The sequence below is a fragment of the Crinia signifera genome, chromosome 2, assembly GCF_055691185.1.
Source record: "Crinia signifera chromosome 2, ASM5569118v1, whole genome shotgun sequence".
Taxonomy (NCBI): Eukaryota; Metazoa; Chordata; class Amphibia; order Anura; family Myobatrachidae; genus Crinia; species Crinia signifera.
This window is the reverse complement of record NC_139218.1, coordinates 156,808,235-156,826,739: the sequence shown is the minus strand read 5'-3', so window position 1 is coordinate 156,826,739 and position 18,505 is coordinate 156,808,235. Positions and strand designations below refer to the sequence as shown.

General features: G+C 44.6%; 1 protein-coding gene across 1 annotated transcript; it reads left to right on the top strand.

Moving 5' to 3' along the window:
- Positions 1-9,524: 9,524 nt before the first annotated feature.
- Positions 9,525-15,094, top strand: LOC146058454 (uncharacterized). The gene is made up of 3 exons (XM_083170738.1): positions 9,525-9,572; positions 13,013-13,430; positions 14,531-15,094. Exons 2-3 carry the CDS (start codon positions 13,020-13,022, stop codon positions 15,092-15,094), a joined length of 975 nt encoding a protein of 324 aa, XP_083026864.1. The 5' UTR covers positions 9,525-9,572; positions 13,013-13,019.
- Positions 15,095-18,505: the final 3,411 nt, after the last annotated feature.

Sequence of the window (18,505 nt, the reverse complement as noted above, 5' to 3'; positions counted from 1 at the left end):
TGACATCACAGACAGACCCACGGAACTCTCTGTGCTTGTCTGCTGGCTGGCTGTCAGTTGGGTGGGTGGGCGGCAGAGGGGGAGGATGTACGTCTCGTTTCTCCTGAAAATTGCGGTTTTTCGGCGTTTCCGGAAAAAGTCGCGGTCCGACGCGCAAAAGTGGGGTATCGTAGAAATCGCCTTTTAAAGACGTACCTTTCTGGCCCCACAAAAATGGGCATTTCAAATTAGAAACAAGTCAAATGAACAAAATAGTGTGAATAAGTAAGTATTTCAGGGGTGAGTTAGCAGGTTATTGGGGTAGTAAGTCCTGATTTTTTTGGAGGTTGCAGTGACCACTACGCCATTCAAAATAGGCAGGCTTTAGCATAAGCAGTTAGGCCCCGTAGGATGATTTTAGCTAAAATGTGCCCCAAATACTCAAACCGGCTTGTATCTTGCAATGGAAAATATGGGAAACATGACTTAGACAGCAAATGATACACTGTATGCCATGTTTCCAAATTTTTATGCACAGTGGTTACAGCATGAAGCGAATGCATGTGAATATACACAGGTGCATTGCATTAAACAAGTCCAATGAGCGTGAAAAAAATGGCCGGCCTGCCTGCTTTCATCCATCATTTGTTCTAAATTTATAATTAATCAATGAGCTGAGGTGGAGTCTTAGCCAGTGGTACCATCAGGGGTGTGTAATGCACTTTAGGGTAGACAGCCAATCAGCTGCCAGATTCAATCTGTCAATCAAACACAGCAGCCAATCAGAGAGCTGGCCATTGATCAGCAGGCCCTTTATGACATCACAGACAGACCCACCGAACTCTCTGTGCTTGTCTGCTGGCTGGTTGTCAGTTGGGTGGGTGGGCGGCAGAGGGGGAGGATGTACGTCTTGTTTCTCCTGAAAATTGCGGTTTTTCTGCGTTTCCGGAAAAAGCCGCGGTCCGACGCGCAAAAGTGGGGTATCGTAGAAATCGCCTTTTAAAGACGCACCTTTCTGGCCCCACAAAAATGGGCATTTCAAATTAGAAACAAGTCAAATGAACAAAATAGTGTGAATAAGTAAGTATTTCAGGGGTGAGTAAGCAGGTTATTGGGGTAGTAAGTCCTGATTTTTTTGGAGGTTGCAGTGACCACTACGCCATTCAAAATAGGCAGGCTTTAGCATAAGCAGTTAGGCCCCGTAGGATGATTTTAGCTAAAATGTGCCCCAAACACTCAAACCGGCTTGTATCTTGCAATGGAAAATATGGGAAACATGACTTAGACAGCAAATGATACACTGTATGCCATGTTTCCAAATTTTTATGCACAGTGGTTACAGCATGAAGCGAATGCATGTGAATATACAAAGGTGCATTGCATTAAACAAGTCCAATGAGCGTGAAAAAAATGGCCGGCCTGCCTGCTTTCATCCATCATTTGTTCTAAATTTATAATTAATCAATGAGCTGAGGTGGAGTCTTAGCCAGTGGTACCATCAGGGGTGTGTTATGCACTTTAGGGTAGACAGCCAATCAGCTGCCAAATTCAATCAGTCAATCAAACACAGCAGCCAATCAGAGAGCTGGCCATTGATCAGCAGGCCCTTTATGACATCACAGACAGACCCACGGAACTCTCTGTGCTTGTCTGCTGGCTGGCTGTCAGTTGGGTGGGTGGGCGGCAGAGGGGGAGGATGTACGTCTCGTTTCTCCTGAAAATTGCGGTTTTTCTGTGTTTCCGGAAAAAGTCGCGGTCCGACGCGCAAAAGTGGGGTATCGTAGAAATCGCCTTTTAAAGACGCACCTTTCTGGCCCCACAAAAATGGGCATTTCAAATTAGAAACAAGTCAAATGAACAAAATAGCGTGAATAAGTAAGTATTTCAGGGGTGAGTTAGCAGGTTATTGGGGTAGTAAGTCCTGATTTTTTTGGAGGTTGCAGTGACCACTACGCCATTCAAAATAGGCAGGCTTTAGCATAAGCAGTTAGGCCCCGTAGGATGATTTTAGCTAAAATGTGCCCCAAACACTCAAACCGGCTTGTATCTTGCAATGGAAAATATGGGAAACATGACTTAGACAGCAAATTATACACTGTATGCCATGTTTCCAAATTTTTATGCACAGTGGTTACAGCATGAAGTGAATGCATGTGAATATACACAGGTGCATTGCATTAAACAAGTCCAATGAGCGTGAAAAAAATGGCCGGCCTGCCTGCTTTCATCCATCATTTGTTCTAAATTTATAATTAATCAATGAGCTGAGGTGGAGTCTTAGGCAGTGGTACCATCAGGGGTGTGTAATGCACTTTAGGGTAGACAGCCAATCAGCTGCCAGATTCAACCTGTCAATCAAACACAGCAGCCAATCAGAGAGCTGGCCATTGATCAGCAGGCCCTTTATGACATCACAGACAGACCCACGGAACTCTCTGTGCTTGTCTGCTGGCTGGCTGTCAGTTGGGTGGGTGGGCGGCAGAGGGGGAGGATGTACGTCTCGTTTCTCCTGAAAATTGCGGTTTTTCGGCGTTTCCGGAAAAAGTCGCGGTCCGACGCGCAAAAGTGGGGTATCGTAGAAATCGCCTTTTAAAGACGCACCTTTCTGGCCCCACAAAAATGGGCATTTCAAATTAGAAACAAGTCAAATGAACAAAATAGTGTGAATAAGTAAGTATTTCAGGGGTGAGTTAGCAGGTTATTGGGGTAGTAAGTCCTGATTTTTTTGGAGGTTGCAGTGACCACTACGCCATTCAAAATAGGCAGGCTTTAGCATAAGCAGTTAGGCCCCGTAGGATGATTTTAGCTAAAATGTGCCCCAAACACTCAAACCGGCTTGTATCTTGCAATGGAAAATATGGGAAACATGACTTAGACAGCAAATGATACACTGTATGCCATGTTTCCAAATTTTTATGCACAGTGGTTACAGCATGAAGCGAATGCATGTGAATATACAAAGGTGCATTGCATTAAACAAGTCCAATGAGCGTGAAAAAAATGGCCGGCCTGCCTGCTTTCATCCATCATTTGTTCTAAATTTATAATTAATCAATGAGCTGAGGTGGAGTCTTAGCCAGTGGTACCATCAGGGGTGTGTAATGCACTTTAGGGTAGACAGCCAATCAGCTGCCAGATTCAATCTGTCAATCAAACACAGCAGCCAATCAGAGAGCTGGCCATTGATCAGCAGGCCCTTTATGACATCACAGACAGACCCACGGAACTCTCTGTGCTTGTCTGCTGGCTGGCTGTCAGTTGGGTGGGTGGGCGGCAGAGGGGGAGGATGTACGTCTCGTTTCTCCTGAAAATTGCGGTTTTTCTGCGTTTCCGGAAAAAGTCGCGGTCCGACGCGCAAAAGTGGGGTATCGTAGAAATCGCCTTTTAAAGACGCACCTTTCTGGCCCCACAAAAATGGGCATTTCAAAATAGAAACAAGTCAAATGAACAAAATAGTGTGAATAAGTAAGTATTTCAGGGGTGAGTTAGCAGGTTATTGGGGTAGTAAGTCCTGATTTTTTTGGAGGTTGCAGTGACCACTACGCCATTCAAAATAGGCAGGCTTTAGCATAAGCAGTTAGGCCCCGTAGGATGATTTTAGCTAAAATGTGCCCCAAACACTCAAACCGGCTTGTATCTTGCAATGGAAAATATGGGAAACATGACTTAGACAGCAAATGATACACTGTATGCCATGTTTCCAAATTTTTATGCACAGTGGTTACAGCATGAAGTAAATGCATGTGAATATACACAGGTGCATTGCATTAAACAAGTCCAATGAGCGTAAAAAAAAATGGCCGGCCTGCCTGCTTTCATCCATCATTTGTTCTAAATTTATAATTAATCAATGAGCTGAGGTGGAGTCTTAGCCAGTGGTACCATCAGGGGTGTGTAATGCACTTTAGGGTAGACAGCCAATCAGCTGCCAGATTCAATCTGTCAATCAAACACAGCAGCCAATCAGAGAGCTGGTCATTGATCAGCAGGCCCTTTATGACATCACAGACAGACCCACGGAACTTTCTGTGCTTGTCTGCTGGCTGGCTGTCAGTTGGGTGGGTGGGCGGCAGAGGGGGAGGATGTACGTCTCGTTTCTCCTGAAAATTGCGGTTTTTCGGCGTTTCCGGAAAAAGTCGCGGTCCGACGCGCAAAAGTGGGGTATCGTAGAAATCGCCTTTTAAAGACGCACCTTTCTGGCCCCACAAAAATGGGCATTTCAAATTAGAAACAAGTCAAATGAACAAAATAGTGTGAATAAGTAAGTATTTCAGGGGTGAGTTAGCAGGTTATTGGGGTAGTAAGTCCTGATTTTTTTGGAGGTTGCAGTGACCACTACGCCATTCAAAATAGGCAGGCTTTAGCATAAGCAGTTAGGCCCCGTAGGATGATTTTAGTTAAAATGTGCCCCAAACACTCAAACCGGCTTGTATCTTGCAATGGAAAATATGGGAAACATGACTTAGACAGAAAATGATACACTGTATGCCATGTTTCCAAATTTTTATGCACAGTGGTTACAGCATGAAGCGAATGCATGTGAATATACAAAGGTGCATTGCATTAAACAAGTCCAATGAGCGTGAAAAAAATGGCCGGCCTGCCTGCTTTCATCCATTATTTGTTCTAAATTTATAATTAATCAATGAGCTGAGGTGGATTCTTAGCCAGTGGTACCATCAGGGGTGTGTCATGCACTTTAGGGTAGACAGCCAATCAGCTGCCAGATTTAATCTGTCAATCAAACACAGCAGCCAATCAGAGAGCTGGCCATTGATCAGCAGGCCCTTTATGACATCACAGACAGACCCACGGAACTCTCTGTGCTTGTCTGCTGGCTGGCTGTCAGTTGGGTGGGTGGGCGGCAGAGGGGGAGGATGTACGTCTCGTTTCTCCTGAAAATTGCGGTTTTTCGGCGTTTCCGGAAAAAGTCGCGGTCCGATGCGCAAAAGTGGGGTATCGTAGAAATCGCCTTTTAAAGACGCACCTTTCTGGCCCCACAAAAATGGGTATTTCAAATTAGAAACAAGTCAAATGAACAAAATAGTGTGAATAAGTAAGTATTTCAGGGGTGAGTTAGCAGGTTATTGGGGTAGTAAGTCCTGATTTTTTTGGAGGTTGCAGTGACCACTACGCCATTCAAAATAGGCAGGCTTTAGCATAAGCAGTTAGGCCCCGTAGGATGATTTTATCTAAAATGTGCCCCAAACACTCAAACCGGCTTGTATCTTGCAATGGAAAATATGGGAAACATGACTTAGACAGCAAATGATACACTGTATGCCATGTTTCCAAACTTTTATGCACAGTGGTTACAGCATGAAGCGAATGCATGTAAATATACAAAGGTGCATTGCATTAAACAAGTCCAATGAGCGTGAAAAAAATGGCCGGCCTGCCTGCTTTCATCCATCATTTGTTCTAAATTTATAATTAATCAATGAGCTGAGGTGGAGTCTTAGCCAGTGGTACCATCAGGGGTGTGTAATGCACTTTAGGGTAGACAGCCAATCAGCTGCCAAATTCAATCAGTCAATCAAACACAGCAGCCAATCAGAGAGCTGGCCATTGATCAGCAGGCCCTTTATGACATCACAGACAGACCCACGGAACTCTCTGTGCTTGTCTGCTGGCTGGCTGTCAGTTGGGTGGGTGGGCGGCAGAGGGGGAGGATGTACGTCTCGTTTCTCCTGAAAATTGCGGTTTTTCTGTGTTTCCGGAAAAAGTCGCGGTCCGACGCGCAAAAGTGGGGTATCGTAGAAATCGCCTTTTAAAGACGCACCTTTCTGGCCCCACAAAAATGGGCATTTCAAATTAGAAACAAGTCAAATGAACAAAATAGCGTGAATAAGTAAGTATTTCAGGGGTGAGTTAGCAGGTTATTGGGGTAGTAAGTCCTGATTTTTTTGGAGGTTGCAGTGACCACTACGCCATTCAAAATAGGCAGGCTTTAGCATAAGCAGTTAGGCCCCGTAGGATGATTTTAGCTAAAATGTGCCCCAAACACTCAAACCGGCTTGTATCTTGCAATGGAAAATATGGGAAACATGACTTAGACAGCAAATGATACACTGTATGCCATGTTTCCAAATTTTTATGCACAGTGGTTATAGCATGAAGTGAATGCATGTGAATATACACAGGTGCATTGCATTAAACAAGTCCAATGAGCGTGAAAAAAATGGCCGGCCTGCCTGCTTTCATCCATCATTTGTTCTAAATTTATAATTAATCAATGAGCTGAGGTGGAGTCTTAGCCAGTGGTACCATCAGGGGTGTGTAATGCACTTTAGGGTAGACAGCCAATCAGCTGCCAGATTCAATCTGTCAATCAAACACAGCAGCCAATCAGAGAGCTGGCCATTGATCAGCAGGCCCTTTATGACATCACAGACAGACCCACGGAACTCTCTGTGCTTGTCTGCTGGCTGGCTGTCAGTTGGGTGGGTGGACGGCAGAGGGGGAGGATGTACGTCTCGTTTCTCCTGAAAATTGCGGTTTTTCGGCGTTTCCGGAAAAAGTCGCGGTCCGACGCGCAAAAGTGGGGTATCGTAGAAATCGCCTTTTAAAGACGCACCTTTCTGGCCCCACAAAAATGGGCATTTCAAATTAGAAACAAGTCAAATGAACAAAATAGTGTGATTATAAGTAAGTATTTCAGGGGTGAGTTAGCAGGTTATTGGGGTAGTAAGTCCTGATTTTTTTGGAGGTTGCAGTGACCACTACGCCATTCAAAATAGGCAGGCTTTAGCATAAGCAGTTAGGCCCCGTAGGATGATTTTAGCTAAAATGTGCCCCAAACACTCAAACCGGCTTGTATCTTGCAATGGAAAATATGGGAAACATGACTTAGACAGCAAATGATACACTGTATGCCATGTTTCCAAATTTTTATGCACAGTGGTTACAGCATGAAGCGAATGCATGTGAATATACAAAGGTGCATTGCATTAAACAAGTCCAATGAGCGTGAAAAAAATGGCCGGCCTGCCTGCTTTCATCCATCATTTGTTCTAAATTTATAATTAATCAATGAGCTGAGGTGGAGTCTTAGCCAGTGGTACCATCAGGGGTGTGTAATGCACTTTAGGGTAGACAGCCAATCAGCTGCCAGATTCAATCTGTCAATCAAACACAGCAGCCAATCAGAGAGCTGGCCATTGATCAGCAGGCCCTTTATGACATCACAGACAGACCCACGGAACTCTCTGTGCTTGTCTGCTGGCTGGCTGTCAGTTGGGTGGGTGGGCGGCAGAGGGGGAGGATGTACGTCTCGTTTCTCCTGAAAATTGCGGTTTTTCGGCGTTTCCGGAAAAAGTCGCGGTCCGACGCGCAAAAGTGGGGTATCGTAGAAATCGCCTTTTAAAGACGCACCTTTCTGGCCCCACAAAAATGGGCATTTCAAATTAGAAACAAGTCAAATGAACAAAATAGTGTGAATAAGTAAGTATTTCAGGGGTGAGTTAGCAGGTTATTGGGGTAGTAAGTCCTGATTTTTTTGGAGGTTGCAGTGACCACTACGCCATTCAAAATAGGCAGGCTTTAGCATAAGCAGTTAGGCCCCGTAGGATGATTTTAGCTAAAATGTGCCCCAAACACTCAAACCGGCTTGTATCTTGCAATGGAAAATATGGGAAACATGACTTAGACAGCAAATGATACACTGTATGCCATGTTTCCAAATTTTTATGCACAGTGGTTACAGCATGAAGCGAATGCATGTGAATATACAAAGGTGCATTGCATTAAACAAGTCCAATGAGCGTGAAAAAAATGGCCGGCCTGCCTGCTTTCATCCATCATTTGTTCTAAATTTATAATTAATCAATGAGCTGAGGTGGAGTCTTAGCCAGTGGTACCATCAGGGGTGTGTAATGCACTTTAGGGTAGACAGCCAATCAGCTGCCAGATTCAATCTGTCAATCAAACACAGCAGCCAATCAGAGAGCTGGTCATTGATCAGCAGGCCCTTTATGACATCACAGACAGACCCACGGAACTCTCTGTGCTTGTCTGCTGGCTGGCTGTCAGTTGGGTGGGTGGGCGGCAGAGGGGGAGGATGTACGTCTCGTTTCTCCTGAAAATTGCGGTTTTTCGGCGTTTCCGGAAAAAGTCGCGGTCCGACGCGCAAAAGTGGGGTATCGTAGAAATCGCCTTTTAAAGACGCACCTTTCTGGCCCCACAAAAATGGGCATTTCAAATTAGAAACAAGTCAAATGAACAAAATAGTGTGAATAAGTAAGTATTTCAGGGGTGAGTTAGCAGGTTATTGGGGTAGTAAGTCCTGATTTTTTTGGAGGTTGCAGTGACCACTACGCCATTCAAAATAGGCAGGCTTTAGCATAAGCAGTTAGGCCCCGTAGGATGATTTTAGCTAAAATGTGCCCCAAACACTCAAACCGGCTTGTATCTTGCAATGGAAAATATGGGAAACATGACTTAGACAGCAAATGATACACTGTATGACATGTTTCCAAATTTTTATGCACAGTGGTTACAGCATGAAGCGAATGCATGTGAATATACAAAGGTGCATTGCATTAAACAAGTCCAATGAGCGTGAAAAAAATGGCCGGCCTGCCTGCTTTCATCCATCATTTGTTCTAAATTTATAATTAATCAATGAGCTGAGGTGGAGTCTTAGCCAGTGGTACCATCAGGGGTGTGTAATGCACTTTAGGGTAGACAGCCAATCAGCTGCCAGATTCAATCTGTCAATCAAACACAGCAGCCAATCAGAGAGCTGGCCATTGATCAGCAGGCCCTTTATGACATCACAGACAGACCCACGGAACTCTCTGTGCTTGTCTGCTGGCTGGCTGTCAGTTGGGTGGGTGGGCGGCAGAGGGGGAGGATGTACGTCTCGTTTCTCCTGAAAATTGCGGTTTTTCGGCGTTTCCGGAAAAAGTCGCGGTCCGACGCGCAAAAGTGGGGTATCGTAGAAATCGACTTTTAAAGACGCACCTTTCTGGCCCCACAAAAATGGGCATTTCAAATTAGAAACAAGTCAAATGAACAAAATAGTGTGAATAAGTAAGTATTTCAGGGGTGAGTTAGCAGGTTATTGGGGTAGTAAGTCCTGATTTTTTTGGAGGTTGCAGTGACCACTACGCCATTCAAAATAGGCAGGCTTTAGCATAAGCAGTTAGGCCCCGTAGGATGATTTTAGCTAAAATGTGCCCCAAACACTCAAACCGGCTTGTATCTTGCAATGGAAAATATTGGAAACATGACTTAAGGTGCATACACACTCTACGATTTTTTGACCAATATCGTTCATTTTGGCACTAATGAACGATAATGCTCAAAAAATTGTGGAGTGTGTATGGGCAGGCCGACGAGCGGCGAACGACGGTGCGCGTTCCCGTCGATCGGTCGTCACCCGCCGCCGTCGCCCGTGCAGGGCAGGTCAATTTTACCTGCTCTGCCGTCGTTCGCCGCTCGCCTGGAGGAAAGCCTGCGGGAAGGATGCGCCGGGAGGAGACTGCCGCCGGAAGCCGCGCCCCCTGCCCTCCGACCTCCTCCATCACACTCTGCAGTGAAGACGGAGTTGCCGCTGGACAGAGACACGCTGCTGGGAGAAGACGCCGCTGGTAAGTATGTTAAAGTATAAAGGGTCCCCACTGTCCACCAATGTATTAAGTGCTTTTTTCACACTGCCACCAATGTATTTATTGAAAAAATTTATACCCCACTGACCACCAATGATTAAACTAATTACCCCACTGACCACCAATGAAACATATTACCCCACTGACCACCAATGAATCTAAATTAAAGTAATTACCCCACTGACCACCAATGGTTAATAAACTATCAGCCCGGCACCCACCAGCAAAGGGTGTCGGGGACAGCCCCAGGCTTCAACCCTGCCTGGGGTGGCCTTGGGGGGGGGGGGGACACCTTTATTGGGGGTGTCCCCACTCTCCCAGGGACCCAGGCAGGGCTGACCAGTCAGGGTGTTAATGTGACGGCCGGGGCAGCTTATATAAAAAGTCTCCCCCGGCTGTGGCATTACACCACTGGCTGTTGGAGCCTGGTGCTGGTTCCAAAAATACGGGGGACCCCTACTCTTTTTGTCCCCCGTATTTTTGGAACCAGGATCAGTCCAAGAGCCTGGTGCTGGTTCCAAAAATACGGGGGACCCCTACTCTTTTTGTCCCCCGTATTTTTGGAACCAGGATCAGTCCAAGAGCCTGGTGCTGGTTCCAAAAATACGAGGGACCCCTACTCTTTTTGTCCCCCGTATTTTTGGAACCAGGACCGGTCCAAGAGCCTGGTGCTGGTTGCTGAAATACAGGGGACCCCCTATTCATTTTGTCCCCTGTATTTCTAGAACCAGCACTGGCTCAAAGAGCCTGGGGCTGCATATACGGGTGTGGGTCAGTTGGTCACCAGACTGTCATTAGGTCGACATGCATTTAGGTTGACATGTGTCTAGGTCAACATGCTGAAAGGTGGACATAAGTGTAGTTTGACATTGGTAAGGTTGACAGGGTCATAAGGTCTACATGGATTAGGTCAACAGGGTCATTAGTAGTGTTCCCGCTAGGCTGTTTTAGCGATTTTTACAGGGCAAAATGCGCCCTGCTAGCAGCGCCCCGCTAAAACCTGGCTGTGTGCAAAGGGAAGCGCAGCGCCGCCTTACACGGCGATTCCCAGCGCTTCTTTTCGTGACGTCCGTGCCCGGGAACGCCCAAAATTGTGACATCGGCGGGCCCGGTCTGCCCCCCTTGCGCTGCGACGCCCTGCCCGCCCTCATTTCTAGAGGGAACACTACATTAGGTCGACATGGGTAAGGTCGACATTGAAAAGTCAACAAGTTTTTTCAAGTTTTTATTTTTTAAATGTTACCTTTATGTCAACACAGTCAACATAAACGTATGGCTCACTGCGCTCGCCATGCTTCGGGCTTGCTACGCTCAGCACACCATGCCCTAGTGGATGGTAGGGCATAATATACCGCCTGTCGGCACATGTTGGCTCAAAACTGTTTTAAAAAACCATGTCGACCTAATGACCCTGTCGACCTAAAGTCTTGTCGACCTTACAGCATGTTGGCCTAAGGTCGAGTCGACCTAATGCTTGTTGACCTACTTGGTGGTGACCCAATGACCGTATTCTGGTTATACTTGGGAGGGGGGACCACCACGGTGTTTAAAAAAAAATCAGGGGATCCCCCTACTCAGTTTGCCCAATGTTGTTGTTTTTTTTTTTTTTTTTTAAACAGGACAGGCTCTTTGAGGCCGGGGCTGGTTACAGCCATGCCGGTGACTTTATACTGTTTTTTTTTTTTTAACTGCAGCCTGCTGGCTTGTATTAGTATTTAGTGACCATGTATATGGCCACTAAATGCGAATACAGCCATCTACATTTTGAAAATTTTAATGCTTGCGTGCACCATGTATGTTTGCCCCTACACTGTCCAGTTATACCCCTTTCCCACTGCAGCCTTTACACGGTAATTTGCCGTTTTTTTAGGCTTTGTAAACGGGTACAGCTGCAGTGGGAATGCTCCAGGTTGCTGTACCCGTTTAAAAATACTGTGTTTTTTTAAACGGGTAAAAAGCAGTGTTTTACCCATTTAAAAGCCATTTTTTGCAGTGGAAAGGGGTAGACCTTTTACCCATTAAAAAAAAAACGGTATGGGGTCCCCCCCCCACTGCCGTAACCAGCACCAGGCTGAAGGAGCCGGGGCTGGTATTAAAAGAATCAGGAAGCCCGACAAATAGGGGTTCCCTGATTTTTTTACAACCAACCCCAGGCTCCAGGTCCGGAGCTCGCTCCCAAAACACGGGGGACAAAATGACTAGGGGTCCCCCGTATTTTAAGAACCAGCCCCAGGCCAAACCATCCAGCAGGGTAATGCCACAGCCGGGGGACACTTATTATATAAGTTCCCGCGGCCAAAGCATTCATCCCTACTGACCAGTCAGCCTGGCCAGGGGCCCTGGGGAAGTGGGGACCCCCCAATAAAGGGGTACCCCCCCTCCAGGACTTACCTGACCAGGCTGAAGCCTGGTGCTTTCCCCGATGCCCCTGTGCGGTGGGCATCGGGCTGATGGAATTGTGTAAAAAAATAGAATAAAAACTATTGTCTTTTACTGTGGAACTATGAGTCCCAGCAAGCCTCCCCCGCAAGCTGGGACTTGGAGAACCAGAAGTCCCAGCCTGCGGGGCATTAAAGGGCCCGCTGGAACTTGTAGTTCCACAGTAAAAAAAATAGTACAATAAACACACTGACATGTGAAAAATAAAAGTTTAATACATCCACATACTGATACTTACCTATCTTGAGCCCGTAGGTAGCCCTGGTCTGTGTCGGCGTCTGTATCCATGTATCGGGGGCGAAATATTGTTCAGCACTATATTGCTCAGTGTCTCCTTTTCATCAGCGACCTGTGGTGGTCGCTGATGAAAGGGAACCCCTGCGACCAGCGATCATAATGGGGTTAATGGTGCGTACACATGGAGCAATATGATCGCTGGCAATATATTGCTAGCAATCATATTGCTCAGTGTCCCGTTTTCTTTAGTGACCAGAGATGGTCGCTGATGAAAATGAAGAGGAGAAGAGGCGGGGGAAGTCACTGGTCGGAAGAGCATGCTCCTCCGACCAGCGACCATTTAGGGGCTGAAAACGGGAGCGCGCATCCGGCGATTTATCGCCGGTGCACACTTCAACTGCCAGCAATAAGGTCGCTCAGCGACCATATTGCGAGAGATAATAGCCCGTGTGTACGCAACTTAAGTGCTGCCTCCTCCCCCGCTACCCATGACGCAATACCAAGCCCCCACATGACGTCAGTGAACCGGCAATATTGCCCATTCGCTGATTTGATCTGCACAGACCGCACATGCAGAGTCGCACCGGGACTGAACAGTTTCTAAGTCACTTGCGACCCTGCAATTGCGGTCTGAAACCGGTATTAGGGTGGTATTTAGTGTTTTAGTTGTTGTTTTACTTTGTGTATTATAATTTTTTTTTTTTTTGGAGCCATTTTTAACACATTTTTTGTCTAACAATTTTTAGTATAGAGATGTCAAGTGACAATGAAAAAAAAATTTTCTGGACTGGATTCATAGACATTTACCAAGCCAATGAGTGCCTTTGGAGAGTAAATAGTAAGGAGTACAGTAACAAACACAAGAAAGAAAAGGCCTTCCAACAATTAGTCACGTACAGTAAAAGCAAATTCAATGATGCTAACGTTGCCTGGGTCAAGAAGAGGATTCAGAATATGCGTACCGTTTTTAAGAAGGAGCACAAGAGGGTGGAGGATTCCCAACGTTCGGGAGCAGGGACGGCTCAAGTTCACAAACCATCACTGTGGTATTACAATCAACTCCTCTTCACTATTGGCCAAGACCCCAAGAGGAAGTCGTCATGCAACGACAAGCCAGGATCTCCCGGGGGTTTAGAGGATGAGCAGTCGGGCAGTGATGAACTGGTATGTAAATATAGATACGTGTGTATGTATATATGTGTGTGTATGTATATATGTGTATGTATATCTATCTATCTATCTATATATATATATATATATGTATTCATATTCTGTGGGTGTAGACCGCACTCTCACTTAGGAATTGGTGTCAACGGTGGCGTGTCCGTGAAGGGGCCCAGTGCTTGCTCCGTACTCCAAATTATAGGGGTTTTCTCTATTGTAGAGACACAGGCACTCGCCACTTTATCAAAATAGAGTCAGATTTTGATAACAATACTTGTCAAGTTTATTGCTTCAACATGTCAGAAGAGTTATATTGTAAAACGGAGTATGGTGATGTTTTTTAATATAACTCTTCTGGCATGTTGAAGAAATAAACTTGACAAGTATTTTTATCAAAATCTGACTCTACTTTAATAAAGTGGCGAATGCCTGTATATGTATGTGTATATGCATATATGTGTGTGTGTGTGTATATATATATATATATATCTATGTCGATATGGAGCAGCACATCCGTCTGATGAGTAAACTGCGGTGCACGTCCAGGAAACCCAGTGAAGGGACCAATGTATACACACAAACAATGGCGGCACACGCTAAAAGCAGAGTCGGAGTCACGTCATGGATGTCAAAATGACATCCATGACGTGATTCCGACTCTGCTTTTAGCGTGTGCCACCATCGTATGTGTATGTATGTATATGTATATATATATATATATATATATATATATATATATATATATATATATATTCCTTCTTAACCATGAATATTTGTCATATGGTCACATTTTCACTTGCATACCTTACATTTTTGTAGGAAAGGTGTTATCATATCAGTGCGCTTCATAAAATAACCAAAACCATCTTATTACTTTATACAAAAAGCATCATCCCAGAAACAGACATAGAGGTAATAAACAAAGGGTGTACAAAGTGTCTGAGAACATCGGAATCTCTTGACACATCATACACCCTTTGTTTATTACACCTTACATTTTTGACAAATATGGTATTTTTACTTTCTACAAGCCACTGCACGTTTTTTGGTTTAAAGTTAAAAATATTTATTTATATTTTTATATATTTAACTCATTCTAGCTCGTTTTTTCGGACTTGGAAATGGACCCTGACATCAGTGCTCCGACAGACCGGGAAGCTACCGAGGCTGACACACCACCTCATCAACCTGCCACCAAGAAGAAACGAGTGGCGGCTAAAGCTTCCAGCGCACGACTAGCAAGAACAGAAGATTTTCTTAAACATGCGGAGGAGGTCCTTCAGAAACCCCCGGATGAATTCATGAAGTTTTCCATGAATGTTGGGTCCGAGATGCAAAAGTTGAATCCTGTCCAGGCACGGAGATTCAAACGGATTGTATATGATGCGCTGGCATGCGCGCTCGATGACCAACTACCCGAGCGCCTGGTGCTACCGTCACATACAATACCGCAGCCCACTGCTCCAGCTACCACCACCAATTACCCTTCATATCCGGCGTTTCCCCCTGCACCAATTCCTTCTCCACAGCCACCCTCCTATTCTTTATCGCAGGCCTATACGCCACCTCTCAGGTTTCCAAGTCCATCTACGAGTGGTGTGCACTCTGTATGGCAGAGTGCACATACCACTCTACATGGAGACCGGCATTTTGAAAGTTTGTGATTTTTTTTCACTTGTGTGTTTTTGTTGTTGTTTGTGAAAATGTTCCGTTTTGCACTCTTGGGGTCTTGCTCCTGTATGTCGAGGAGTGGGTTATATTACCATAGTGATGGTTTTATGGACTTAAGACCCTATTTCCCGAACGTTGTAAATGTTTTACCTTCTTGTGCTCTTTTATTGACACTGTTTACATATTCATTTCCTCTTCTTGACCCTACTGATGTTAGCCAGTTGTGGCCTTTACTGTACGTGACTAGTTGTGGCCTTTACTGTACGTGACTAATTGTTGGAGTGGCCTTTACTGTACGTGACTAATTGTTGGAGTGACTGACTTCATTTGTTGCTGTAGTCTTTACTCAGGGGCACTTATTGACTTGGTATATGAAATGAATCCAGTCCAGAATCCTTTTGTTATTAATAAAAAAAAATGATTTGCAAATTTCAACAAGTATTGGTTTTTTTTGGGTGACTTGGGCTGGTCCATTTTAATATAGGTCAAAATGCCAAATTGGTTGTAGATTTTGGTAGAGGGGGTTGTAACAATTGGGTGGGGGGTACATTTCAGGAGATACAGTAGTGTGTTTGTAATTAAGTGTACATTTGTTTTCACCACTGCCTGGATTTAATTCTGCAGTCGTTTAGTTGGAAGTTTTCCTGCCAGAGCTGCGCTACCAGCCCCAGGCAAAATTCCAAACAAGCCATTGTTTTATTGATGTGCCTCCTTTGGTGCCCCATCTGGCAGCATCCTCTGCATGGTCTCCACCAATGTTGCTTGATGTGTACATGCCCCCTACCAATTGCCATGACACCACCAATCGGGCGAAGCTCTCCCGAGCACCCACAGATCCGAATGGTCTTCAGCAGGCATGTCCAAACTTTGGCCATCCAGCTTTTGTGAAACTACAAGTCCCATCATGCCTTGTCACAGTTTTGCTATCAGGGAATGTTAAAACAATGGCAAAGCATGCTGGGATGTGTAGGTTTCACAACAGCTGGAGGGCCACAGTTTGGACATGCCTGGGCAGCAGCTAACAAACCACATTGCACTCGCACTCATGACATGGCAGCAGGAAAACCAGCAGCAAACACAGTAGCGCAGCGGATGCCCTTCAGTGGTGAGTTCTTCATCGACAGAAAAAAACTGACTGGAGGTTATAAGTGCTCCGGAAAAACACACATCCTGAACAGGTTTATTGTGGAATGAAGTTTGGTACCTTCACATGCACATGTTCATAGCAAGTTCTATATGCACAAGCTGTGATATTTAGGAGAGAATTCTCTCAATGAGTATTACAATGTACACATAGGGGGTGATTCACACCTGTTTGTTCCAATTCAATTTAGCTTCCCCATCAATGGTGTGGGTTTGTGCACATAACACTTTCATGCTATGTAAAAAAACATATCAATTAAATATTACCCCATATGTACATATAACACATATGTTGTTGCACACCGCCCTGCTTTATATATATATATATATATATATATATATATATATATATATATATATATATATATATATAACAACACATTTTTAAACTGAATTTTATTTTTTATTTAAAAAAAAAAAAAGCAGTTAAATCTCAATTTTGGAATTCATGAAAGATTAACTTAATTTACAAGTTCTTCCTGCCATGCCACCGCCCCCTCTCCAACAAAATATTGCATGTAGTCCTCCCTGACTTTTTTGGCATCAACAGGGGCAACTTCAGGAACCCAGGCTCGGTGGACAGATGCAAAGCTTTCTGCATCTATGTTGTCTGAGACATCAGGTAGTGCTGCAATAGGTGTTTGGTGTGCTTGACGCGTTCGGCGTCTCAAAAAATTATGAAGTGCACAACATGCCAAGACAACTATGTCTATTTTGTCCACTCTCAAGTTTATTGCAGTGTGAAAAATGCGGAAGCGGTTACTTAAAATGCCAAACGCATTCTCCACTGTGCGCCGTGCTCTTGAAAGGCGATAATTAAAAATTCTCCTCTCTCTGGTCAAACCCCTTTGAGGAAAGGGTTTAAGGATATGCTCATGTAATGCAAAGGCCTCATCTGCCACAAACACATAGTTAAGGCCATGTTTGCAATTTGAGGCAAAAGGGAGATTGAGGCTTTGGGAGATGAGTCTCTCATAAAAGCGGGTTTCCTTCAAAGATCCACCATCTGACGCACGGCCATTTTTCCCCACGTCCACATATATGAAATCATAGTTTGAATCCACTATGGCCATCATCACTATGCTGAAATAACCCTTATAATTGAAGTACATGGATCCAGAATTTGCAGGTGGAATGATCCTGACATGCTTCCCATCGATCGCGCCACCACAGTTTGGGAAATTCCACCGTGTCTCAAAATCAGCTGCAATAGCAAGCCACTCCTCCGAAGATGAGGGTAACTAGAATGAAAAATAGAATACAAATGATGCATACTATGGTTCCCTATAAAATGTGTAATAGACACCCTAGAGCAGTGGTCATGGAACAGGAGTAAATGACCCTAATTGGTTTAAAAATTAAATTCCTTCAGACGATTGCGCTGTCAAGACACAATCGGCTATGTATATAAAGCTATATGGATGCCCGGCTGTTTCTTGGCAGTGCGACCGTCCATTAACCCCAGGAATTTAATTTCACTGCATATAGGCTCCACTCAAGGTATACCCATCTCTAACAGGCCGTTAATATATCATCTTGTAATACTGACATAATAGTTGCCTGGACGTCACATAATCAATGGCTATACCACATACAGCCTGGCAGCCATTGATATAGATGTTTGCCATGTATGGCTGTGTGTGGTACAAATTTTGTAGCACACACAGCCATACACAGTAATCATCATTTGCTGCCAGGCTATGTACGGTACTAACAAGATATATCATCAGTTTCTGTGGATAAAGTATGTATTACAATTATATGATTTCCTTCAATTCAAATAAAGGGGTAACATTGTCGTATCTAAATTTATTTGGGGGTACAAGGTGAAAAAGATCCCTGCCCTAGAGTAGCAGAAAATGATTATGGCATCCGTCGGCCTCAAGTATGATAAAATCAGAAAACAGATATAAAATTAATCACATTAGATTTATATGTCATCATTAGGTTCAGCTATGTAATGAGGTAAAGTATTTACAACTACTGTACATGTGTTATATTGGCAGCAATCAGAGCAATGTTTGCCTATAAAAATAACCATCAAAAAATTCAAACAGTCCTGCACCATCAAACCAGGGCACCCCCTGCAAGTTCTCACAGCACCTAGGGGGCCACAGCACACAATTTGGGCTTAATACGTGCTTTTAATCAAATGACACTTGGGGCCATAAATAGGGTCTAAAGCAACACACCATTAGGGAGATAGCAATTTTAAATTAGTGGGCATACAGTGGAGAGCAGCAGCATATAGCAATGTGAAA

Excerpts from the sequence above, each read along its gene's own strand:
- LOC146058454 (XM_083170738.1), top strand. The coding sequence starts at position 13,020 with ATGTCAAGTGACAATGAAAAAAAAATTTTCTGGACTGGATTCATAGAC. Across the intron at positions 13,431-14,530 it reads AGTCGGGCAGTGATGAACTG|CTCGTTTTTTCGGACTTGGA; the intron begins GTATGTAAATAT and ends AACTCATTCTAG.